Below are 11,995 nucleotides of genomic sequence, written 5' to 3'. Positions count from 1 at the left end.
ATTAAAGGTTAAAAATTATATACCTACAATGAAAGATACCTGTATCTTCTATTCCTTTAGGAGAAATAGCTAGGACCCGATACTAATCTTTAAAGCAACTACTACCTAAAAATCCTATTTACAACACTAGTAATAGATTATGCATGACTTTGAGATGAAAAGAATAAGCTGGGTAGAAGACTAGGAGAATAAATAAGAAACTTGTGATAGCAATGGAGCCTACTTTTCCTCTGTGCTATTAAGGGGGTCAGCAAACAAAGCTAGGCTGAGTAGTCTTAATTATTCATTAAACCACAGCCAGCAGACATGCAGGTGCTATTTCAGAGACATTTATTACTCAGGATGGAGTTTCTCTAATTGCTAATCACAACCCACTGCGTCATCTTTAACATTTACTGAAAATCTAGAAAGTGCGAGAGTTACAAATAGCAAGAATAAATATTTTCTCAAAATCTTTGCTTCATATATTTATGCACACATTCACATTTATGTACTGGTTCACAGTAATTAGATGCAAAGTCTTTATTCCGTCCACTCTTACAAACATTTCTATTGAAGGTAAAGCAGGGTAGTATAATACTAGAGGCAATGAGAATAGGCAATGTAGAGAGAAGGTGCATCTTATTTTCTTTGTGGCTTACTTAAAAAGAGCACATAGTATATACAAGGCACGATAATCTTCCTTATTAATCTCCCTGTTGCAAGTCTTTAAAAATTGGGCCAATTATTATATATTTCTTACTGCGCATCCAGATCAAAACTTCAAGAAAGCGCGCTTTCTTGAATTTACCAGTTTAATTTTCTTTGCCAAAGTAGACCAGGAAAAATGCTGCCTCTTAGAGATTTTACTTCATCCCTAACTTTTACTCTCTCAACAAATTCAGCTGATAGCTTAAATTCTTAATTCAAAAGTTTGCATTCTCAAAACAAAAACCCAAGGAGTTTCAAAAGTACGGTATTTAAAAGAAGCAAGCTTGGAATTTACAGGTAACCATAACCCTCAGTCTTTAGTGGAAGCCCCAACTTTCTGAAGTATCCCAATTAAGAAGTTTAGACTTAATAAAAGCCAAGATGCCTTAAAAATTAAAAGTTTTGCTTTACTTACTGGCACAGGACAATGAAGATGGGACTCAAATCCCTTATCTTTATAGCTTTAGAGTGTAGACTAAAGTTCTATTAAACAAAATTGAAACCATTTTAAGTATAACCAAGCAATAAAAACAAACTTCGCTAACTTGAAAAATTAATGACAGCCTTTTTTGGAAAGGAAGTCTGCAGCAATATCTTTGTAATAATGCTCCTCTTTAGAATCTTTTAAATATACTTTATTAATTAAAAAAAAATATTTGACCATTACAAGGAATTAAATCTTTACACGTATCCCCATTTTATGATTACAATCCCACTACTAATTCAGACAAGAACTGTGTACTTGCTGCTCTACCTGGACAGTTTTTCATTAGAAAACTGCTCTTCACTGCTTTACTGTGATGCTGACATTGCTTTTGTGGTGCTGGACATTTAGTACTAATTCCTCTCCCATTTCCACCTGGATGGGATTATCTAAAACAACTGCAGCTTGTTTCCAGTGGGAGGCGTCACTTGAAGTATCCAACCTAATCTCGTCATCAAGGTACATGTGATACCAAAAGGGAATGGCAGTCACTTGTCCAGATTTACAAATGTGTACCTATGAAAATTAAGAAATCATGAAAATTTCATCAGAGTAAATAGAGTAGACTTGGATAAGTAAGTCTGTCTTTTTAGTCAATTTTAGCTCCAAATGTTATAAAATTTAATCACCCAATTCAAATTAATACCAAGCTACTGTATTCACTGGTATTTACCCAAGCTCATTTTTGGATATTGTTTAGAAAAAAAATAACATTTAAATCGTCAAAAAAAGTGGCTAATACTATTTTGTGTACATGAAGTATTACCTAGCTTAAGATAATTCTGAATATGACAAGAATAATCATTTTGTATTACCTTTACTTCTCTGTTAGAGGTGTTCAAATATGGAGTCATTAAATCTAGTCTTAAGAGTTCCACTGGCTTGCTTAAAGGTATACAGGGCAATGAGGACAGATCCAAAAATACGCGTATAGGTACCTAGACAAAGTACAAATTTTTCACTTTTACTCGATTCTTTTTGTGGCCAAGTACCCTCAGGTACTTACTTCATACTTGCATCAGTATGATATGCTTTTTACATCTAATACCTCATTTAATTCCCTTATCAACCTTAAGGCATAAGCAGTTTCATGATTCCAGTTTTATAAGAATGAACAAACCAAGGTTTAGGCAGGTTAAATAATTTGCCATGGTTTCAATTATCTACAAATTCTTTGCTTGGATGAACGCAAATTAAATTTTTACTTAAGCCAAACAGCTCCAAAAATTTTAAACCCAGGATATGCTTATGTGTGAAAGACGAACTAATAAGCAAATAGTACAATATTAAATTACTGTATTATTTGAGAAAATATGCCAAATTCAACCAAATAATAGTGGATTTTATTTGGAAAATAAAGTTTATTTCTAGAAAGCAATGGTTCTCAACTTTAGCTGCAAGTTAAAATCAGCTAAAGAGCTTTTTTTTTTTTTAAAGATTTTATTTATTTATTCATGAGAGAGAGAGAGAGGCAGAGGGAGAAGCAGGCTTCCCGCGGAGCAGAGAGCCCGATGCGGGACTCGATCCCAGGACCCTGGGATCATGACCTGAGCCGAAGGCAGACACTTAACCATCTGAGCCACCCAGGCGCCCGCTAAAGAGCTTTTTAAAAGCCCCAACTGCTCAGGCCACACCTTAGATAGATCTGGAGTTGGGATCCAGGTATCAGTACTTCTGAAAGTTCAGTCGAAGTTGAGAGCCACTGCTATAATGTGTTCCATCAATTTTAATATCAATGGAACGTTCCTACTAGTAACTTTTAGCCTCTTCATTTGAAATAAAAAGGAAACTTGTTTTGAAAGCGCCCTCTTGCCTTTGAGTAAAATATTAGAGAGCAACTGTGCATGGTGAAACAGTGGACACAGATCTACCAACTTCTCCCTGGGCATCCTTGAAGGCATCCAACCTCTGCCATAAAAACACAGTAGTTCCATGCCATTTCCAGGACTCATTGCCCTTTATCCTCGTTTGTATCAGTCACCAGAAGAAGCTGTAGATTCCTGTTACCTCTCATCACATGCCTTCTAATCCCTCATAGTCTGTCCTCACTCCTGTTTCTCAACCTAGCCTCCTGGCCACTCCTGGCATCTGTGCTAATTCTTACATTTCCCATCTAGAACTCATCATTTCATGAATTCTCTAGAGTTCAGTTCTTTCTATATACCCCCAAGGTGATTTCACTCAGGCTTTAAATATCATCTACCAAATTTAAGTACCAAATTTTATCTCTAGCCTCAATCTTTCTCTGAATTCTTATCCTACTGTTCAACGATCCCGCAAACACATAAACACAACCTGATCCTCCTGCTATTTTCCCCATTTCAGTAGATGGTAACTATCCTTCCAGGTGCTCTTGTACCCCACATCCAATATACCACAACCTACCTTCAAATGTCTCTACAATTGGAACACCTCAGTCACTACCACCTCTCACCTGGATTACTGTGGTAATGCCTTTGCCTGCTCTCACAAGTGGTTTACTTCTTTCAAAACATAACTTTCAAAACAACAAGATATACCATGTCATTCCTTTGTTCAACACCCTCCAGGTGTCTTCCACCCCTTTCAGAGTCAAAGTCTTTATAGAACCAAAGGCTCTACAAGATCTAGCTCCTAATACTTTTCTGACTGCATCTTTCATCTGACCTGCTGTTTCTGAACACTCCAGTCATGCTCCTCCCTCAGGCCATTGCACTTTTTGCTCCTTTGACTTGTTTATGGCTTGCTTCCTTATTTCTTCAGTTCCCTACCTAAATATCACTTATCCATGAGTCCTTTCCTTAGTTATCACCTATATAAAATAGTGTATCACCTACCCCCATTCCCTCTCTCTTAACCTGCTTTATGTCCATAGCACTTTTAACCATCATCATTCTCATTTTTTTACTTGTTTATTATTTATTATCTATCTCTTGTTTGTCAATTTGAATCCTAGCTCCAGGAGTGCAGGAACTTATCTTAGATTCACAGCTATATTCCCAAAACCTAAAGTAAAGTAGCATATATATGGCAGACATTTGTTGAAAGAATAAATTTCTGTTGTTTTCTGTACAGTAGTCCCGTTTATCTGTGATTTCACTTTCCATGGTTTGTTACCAGCAGTCAACCAAGGTCCGGAAGCAGAGGATCCTCCTCCTGACAAACTGTCAAGTCAATAGTAACCTAACGCCTCTATCATTCCCATCACATAATCTCACTAGGTAGGCATTTTATCATCTCATGTCATCACAAGAAGGGTGAATACGGTACAATAAGCTATTTTGAAAGAGAGACCACATCCACATAAGTTTTATTACAGTACATTATAATTATTCTATTTTTAGTTATTATTGTTATCTCTTACTCTACCTAACTTATAAACTAGACTTTATCATAGGTGTACGTTTAGGGAAAAACAGTATAGATAGGTTCAGTACTATCGGTGGTTTTCATTGTGGGTCTTGGAAAGTATCCCCCATAGATAAGGGAGGACTACTGTATAGTTTATTTTACCACCTCTCATTTTGTTTCATTGGTTCACTCAGTTGTCTGTGTAACAGATAATTATCATATTAGAAAAAAAGAGACAATATCATCTAAGAAAATGGGTAGGTGGACCAGAAAATGTAAAACTACCAGGCAAGTTGCCTCTTGGGATGAGCAGTCACAGGCTGAAGTGAGACCAAAGTCTGCATATTCAACTGTAGGAGTACTGGCATAGAGAGGGCAGAAAGCTGGATTTAACCAAGGTAGGATCTTCCCAGGCCAGTAGAAAAACTGAAGAGAAGGGATATTTGAAAAGTACATGGACCATGGAATACAAACTATTAAGGAAGGAGGATCTAAAACAGAAAATACAGTGAAAAGATGGAGGGATCAAAATACCATAGATTCTGATGGAATCAAACAATTGTAAAATCAACATCAAGAGGGAATAAGCTAGAAAGGAGATGGTGGTATTTTTGAACCACACAAACAACTAAAACTTCTTTTTTTTAAAGTTGATTTATTTTTTAGTAATCTCTATACCCAACATGTAGATTCTGAGATTAAGAGTCACACACTCCAACTGAAACAGCCAGGCCCCTAAATGTCTGTCTTCTGCTAAGTGTATTCTCCTTATTAAACTCTCCAAAAATCTGAGATTAAACAAACTCTAAGATCTCATTTAGCCAGCCCTGGAAAAAAAGCATTTTCTCAACAAACTTACATTTATTGATCAAGTACTGTTCACAGATCTCACTGCATATTCAAAGGCTTACTATGCATAGCCGTTAGATAAAAGTTTGAGATATCACTTCTTTAAATCTGCACACAAATCCTACTTCCCAAAATTCTGCTTTCGCTTACACATCAGTATTCCACCTACTTCCTACCTGTCTTCAACCCCAAACCTCTTCCCCTAGACACTTCATCCACTCACACAATTTTAACTTACAAATTTGTATTCTCCTGCTAATGCCTTTGCCAGCACTAAATCTTGAGTCCTTGTTTCCCAAATAACAACTAACCCCTTTGCCTTGAGCTCCAGTTTCCTAGGCTCCTGCATTCCTACTCACAGCAGTCTGACTATCTAGACATTAGCTGCTTACAGTAACCTATGGCCTGCTAGCCTGAGGTTTAAATGTAATTAAGGGTTCAAGTTTAGAATGCAGGTCTTCTTCTGGCTGCTTCTGTTTTAGACAAGAAGCACCCTTTTTCCTAAGACTAAACCTAGGACCCTATTTTTCACTTGTAACAATGGTTCAGAGGAATATCTATAGACTTTTGTCAGTAGGAACAACAGAATTCCTTGGCTATTTAAATCTCTGGATTCATTTTCACTCATAAATTCCTTTGCTCTAGGAAACTGATTACCATCCTGATCCAGCTAAACACAGTGACTTGATAAAACTACAGAAAAAGATAATGTAGATGGTGGGTAACAGCCACCCGGCTGAACTACTAAACACTTACCTGAAATTGATTAATAAAAGGTGCTATATTTAATCCAAGAGTGCGTTCTGTTCCTTGAACAGCACTCTCTTCTACCAGTGTCTGTGATTCCACAAGCAACCCAAACATCAGCACATACTGAGGAAAGATCTTGCCTCCAGATTGTAGCAAACACCTAGAGAAGGAAAAATCTTTTAAAAAGCATCTTGATTCCCTACGTTTTATAAATACCAGTAACTAAATCGTAATGAATCGGCGAGCTACAGATTGTACATAATCTAATAGACTTTATGTTATTGGCTGGTAGTTCAGAGTGGTAAACCACTGGAAATAATTTCCCAACAAGTCAAGGTGGCTGCTGATCCATGAAAGAGAAAAATAACCAGCTGGCTGGATGGATATGTCTTTAAGATTTAGGAAGAGTCATCAATGGATATTAAAACTAGTGAGTGAAAGTTTTATTAGGAAAAAGATTACAAAGTCTCAAAGTACTGCCCCCCTCCCAATGACATACTCATTACAAAGGGAAACACAGCAATTTACTGTGGAAAAACCTGGTGGATACAACTTAAACCAACTGATCTAAATTAACATCAACAATAATGGGATAAAGCATTACTATGTGCCTCCTAATATGACAAAACTTCTGTAACTTCCTCTCTAAAATGGATAATCCAAATCTAATTAAGAACAAAACAAAGCATGAGGAACATTCTACAAAATAAATGGCCTACACTCTTCAAAACTGTTAATGTAAGAAAAACTCAGGAACTGTTCCAGAATTAAGGAGACTAAAGAGAAAGGACAACTAGGGCGCCTGGGTGGCTCAGTTGGTTAGGCGACTGCCTTCGGCTCAGGTCATGATCCTGGAGTCCCGGGATCAAGTCCCGCATCGGGCTCCCTGCTTGGCAGGGAGTTGGCTTCGCCCTCTGACCCTCCCCCCTCTCATCTGGTTTCTCTCTGTCAAATAAATAAATAAAATCCTTAAAAAAAAAAAAAAAAAAAGAAGAAAGGACAACTAAATGCCATGTGTGATCCTCAACTGGATTCTGAACCAGAAACAAAAGCTATAATGGCTATTATTGCAACAAACGGTGAAATCTAAGTAAGACTATACACTAGATAAAGGTATTGTGGCCATCCTTCCTGATTTTGACAACAGTATGATGGTTATGTAAATGAATATCCTTGTTCTTAGAAATACACACCAAAATACTTAGGGGTTAAAAGAACATGATATCTGGAACTTACTCTAAATAGTTCAGAGAGAATAATAAAGCAAATGTGGCAAAATATAACAATTTGTGCATCTGGGTATAAGGTATATGTTAAAAGTTCTTTTTTGTTGTTGTTGTTAAAAGTTCTTTGTACTATTTTTTAACTTCTCTGTAAGCTTGAAATTATTTCAAAATAAAAAGTTAAACACTGAAAGAAAAAAATCTAATTAAAAATCCAAATGTTCTACTAAAGAATGTGAGGAAGAGTGTGAGTAAAGGGTTAACAAAACCCATTCTCCTCCTACAACTGATCTTGGGTTCACCTTTTGTTTCCCTGGAAATCCCATAAAGGTGGAATGTCAGCTGTCTTAGTGTGATCAGCAACACTGCTTAGGATAAAGATTTTTTTAAATTGCGTCTTAATATAAGGTAGAGCACATTTAGACTGAGAGAACTATGAACAAACTATAAGCACCTGATGGGAAGCTGTATCATCTTTGGGCTTCCCTGAGGGTGGTGTATCTTGTAACCAAGTGTTCCTATTGCTACACCCATGGAAGGTATTAGTTCCTATGTGAAATTTAGGGCTCTTAAGCCAAGACAGCTCCTATGTTCACCTATACAATCTTATTTCCTCACACCTCAGCTGTGAGAAGCATCAAATGAAGCAGACTTGGAGGATACTTTAAAGGACTTTAAACCAAGTCATTATTTTCATTTGCCACATTTACAATCACACATTAAATCCCTCATTTTTACTGAATATTCTAAGCTGGTTTCCACCTGAACTTCTAGGACAAGCTATTCATAGACAAGTGGACTTCGTATCTTAATAGTAAATTTTTCCTCTTAAATACACAGAGTTAGTAAGGATCTATTTATAATAACACAAGGCTGAGGTTTGGTTTTGCCAAGACATTTGTGTGATCTAAAAAAAAATACTTCCTACAAGTTACTAAAATTTTATGCTATGTAGTTTCCCTGAATAGGTCATTAAAATCTTGACAAATTAAAAAACACCCATTCCTCAAAACCACTTTGGCACTTCTCTTAAATTAGTTTCAAATCATTAATTCTTCTGGCTTTTACTAAACTGATTCTCTCAACCATTTAAAAATACTGTATCTAAAACCAGAATGACAAACTATAACAAGACATGACAACTAAATGCAATGCAGGACCCTTGATTAGAACCTAGATTGGGAGAAAAAAGAAATATAGGATATTACCGGGACAGCAGGGGAAATTTTAATATAGACTATATATTAAATAATAGTATTTTATCAATGCTAAGTTTCCTGAGTGTGATCTAACTGTGATATGTAGGGGGGGAAGCCTTTGTTCTAAGGAGACACACACTAAATGGTAAAGAGTGAAGGTTATAAAGACAAAACAACAGTCTTGTATTCACTGTTACTATTCTTGCAGTTTTTCTTAAGTTTGAAATTTTGAAATATTTCAAAATAAAAAGTTGATGGAAAAGTTTACAATAAGACTGTTCTTTTTTTTTTAAGATTTTTTTTATTTATTTGAGAGAGAGAGAGCGCACAAGCAGGGGAGAGGGGCAGAGGGAGAGAGAGAAGCAGGCTCCCCACTGAGCAGGGAGCCTGTCGCAGGGCTCGATCCCGGGACCCTGGGATCACGATCTGAGCTGAAGGTAGACGCCCAACTGACTGAGCCACCCAGGTGCCCCTAAAAAACTATTCTTCTAACAGCTCTCCCTAAAGATTAACTAGCTAATCAGAAGCCATGTCATAATCAGGTCATCTGAAGAACATAAAATCAGCAAGGAGAGTTAGAGATGATTCCTAAATATAATGGCATTAGACTGATTGAGACAAGTCATGATCCTAAACCAGGATAGTCTCTCTTCAGTAAATATAAGTACATGATTATTTATGTTGTAATAAGTCTTATATATTACAGATCAGCCTTAAAAAGGGCTCCATCCTGACCCCGATGCTTTGCTTATTTTCATTACTGCTTTCCTATCAACTTCTAGTATTTTAGGTAAATTCTAGTAGAAATTAATCTCTACAATTAGTAAAATTACACAGCTCTTAACAAAATTCCCATCTATGTCTTTAGCAAACCAGATAAAAATTTATCTTCCAAAAAACTGGAGAAACCTGTTTCCCTCAAATGGGTAAGGTTTAATTCTGCAAATTTATGTTACTAAATTTTTCTAAAGTTATCTGCTAATTGTGATCCACTTAAATGGAACCAGATCTAATTTTTCTTTCAAGAGCACAAGATCTCAAATGACAAACTAGCCACAGAGCTTTATGCTGCTTGACTAATTCCCTCCATCCCCAGATAACCACAAGAGGGTACTGTACTATGAAATCTGCAAGCTGAAAAAGCATATAGGTTAAAAGTCAACCTTCTAACCATAAAAATCTATGGGAAAGAGGAAGGGAGGGCAATACATCAAATCATTTCAGAAAATCAGATTAAACAAAATATCAATATTTTATCTGCTGAAACTTAAAAAGTCAGAAAAGGTTGAATCAAGTACTATGGCCATGCCAGAGATAAATATTACACAAAGGCAGTATATGAAAATTATTTTAAAAGGCCATGGTCCTACTATTTTAATCTAAAATCTTGTACAAATCCTTAACTCAATATTACTGTCACTAACAGGAATGCTTCTTAGTTGTGTTTAGATAAAACAGTAATGCCTTGCAACTCTGCTTAGCTTTACTGACATTGTTTTGTTGTCACTTGCACCACTGGAGCTGCCAGACTCCTCAGTGGAATCCTCTGCACAGCCAAATAATACTTCTGAACCATCTGTGCCTTTAGGAGTGAAAAAATACGTCCCAACTCAAAAGTCTAACCATAAATGGCAAAAATTCTGAAGAGAAGAAATTCTTCAGTTTCCTTGTGACCCAACACAAGATGTTTTTAAATGGGTTTAAATTAAAAAAAAAAAAGTACCAAGCATTTAAACTTTCTCCTGTATTTTTAGTATGACTAAACATTTTAAAACAACTACAAAAGTAATTAGAAACTAAATACTTAAGTCTGTGAAATGACTCGTTTTCCCTTGCTTTTTTTGGGGGGCGGGGTGCTGGGAGGAGTTCCAGTGAGAGGGATGTCCTTATCCCAGATATAATCTATTCTCCCAATCACTAATTTCACCCTTTCACCAGTCATGAGACCTCCCCTCTGTTAGAGGCTAAAGAGGAGGCCTGTGTGAGAGCATCTGCATACCTCTGTCCCCAGAATCAAGATAAGCCTATCCATCCAGGTAAGGAGGTTGTACCACAGCTTGGGCTAAAGGAAAGAACCACTGGTTCCCCACTGTTACTCAGGAGGTGTTTGAAAGAATACTGGGTTAGGGGGAAGGGGGTGGGAGGATGGGTTAGCCTGGTGGTGGGTATTGAGGAGGGCACATTCTGCATGGAGCACTGGGTGTTATGCACAAACAATGAATTATGGAACACTACATCTAAAACTAATGATGTAATGTATGGGGATTAACATAAGAATAAAAAAAAAAAAAAGAATACTGGGTTAAAACAATGATTACGGGCGCTACTAGCATTTACTGCCCAGAGATGCCAAACATCCTGCAATCCATAGGACAACTGTAAAAAACAAACAAACAAAAACAAAAACAAAACAAAACTGTCCCACTCAAACTGCCAATAGGACTCCTCCCCCTACCAAGAAACACGGAGAAGAGGAGTTGGTAGCTTTTTTTTTTTAAAGATTTTATTTATTTATTTGAGAGAGAATGAGAGAGAGAGAGAGCATGAGGGGGGGGAGGGTCAGAGGGAGAAGCAGGCTCCCCGCTGAGCAGGGAGCCTGATGCAGGACTCGATCCCGGGACTCCAGGATCATGACCTGAGCCGAAGGCAGTCGCTTAACCAACTGAGCCACCCAGGCGCCCAGGAGTTGGTAGTTTTACATAAGTTGTTTCCCACTATAATAACTAATCCTTCACACAGAACACACTGTCTGCTAAATTGTTTTTATAACCAAAAATGCTTTTTAAAAATCCTTTAAAGGTTCCATGTAAATAAAATGTGACTGACTGAAAGCTCTTCCACTAAGATCAGGAACAAAACAAGGACACCCACTTTCACTACCTTCATTCAACATAGTCACTGGAAGTTCTAAATGAAGCAATCAGGCAAGAAAAATAAAGGGCATCAAAACTAGAAATGAAGAAGTAAAATTATCTCTGTTCACAGACATCATCATCATATATTTAGAAGCCCTAAAGATTCCACATAAAAATGTTACAACTAATAAATTCAGCAAAGTTTCAGGATATGAAATCAACACACACAAATTAGTTGTATTTTTATAATTAACATGAACAACCCAAAAAGGAAATTAAGAAAACAATCCCACTTACAATAGAATAAAAAATAAAAAAATACTTAGGAATAAAGTTAACCAAACAGGTTAAAGATTTGTAAACTGAAAACTACAAACATTGCTGGAAAGACACAAATAGGGCAACTGCATGGCTCAGGGTCCTGGGATCTGCTTGTCCCTCTCCCTCTGCACCCTCCATCCCCCTTCCCCACTCCTGCGCATGCATGCACACTCTCTCTCTCTCTCACAGAGATAAATAAAATCTTTTTAAAAAAAGATACAAATAAACCAAAAGACATCCCACATTCATGGACTGGAAAAAATAGTTAAAATGTAAATACTACTCAAAGTGAGC

At 36.8% G+C, this 11,995-nt stretch overlaps 1 protein-coding gene across 3 annotated transcripts in view; it reads right to left on the bottom strand.

The window, feature by feature from the left end:
* Nucleotides 1–441: 441 nt before the first annotated feature.
* PRMT9 (protein arginine methyltransferase 9) overlaps nt 442–11,995 on the bottom strand; it is a 37,229-nt gene continuing 25,675 nt past the window's right edge. For all 3 annotated transcript variants that reach the window (XM_035022943.1, XM_035022944.1, XM_035022945.1), the window contains 3 exons: nt 6,110–6,263; nt 1,990–2,112; nt 442–1,690 (listed from right to left, as the gene is read on the bottom strand). In XM_035022943.1, coding sequence (XP_034878834.1) covers nt 1,475–1,690; nt 1,990–2,112; nt 6,110–6,263 — 493 coding nt within the window. In that variant the 3' untranslated portion in view covers nt 442–1,474. The remainder of the gene's footprint in view (nt 1,691–1,989; nt 2,113–6,109; nt 6,264–11,995) is intronic.

Source organism: Mirounga leonina, unplaced genomic scaffold, assembly GCF_011800145.1.
Source record: "Mirounga leonina isolate KUSES-001 unplaced genomic scaffold, KU_Mleo_1.0 Mir_176, whole genome shotgun sequence".
NCBI lineage: Eukaryota > Metazoa > Chordata > Mammalia > Carnivora > Phocidae > Mirounga > Mirounga leonina.
The sequence above is the reverse complement of the archived record's forward strand: the minus strand, read 5'-3'. Positions and strand labels throughout refer to the sequence as shown.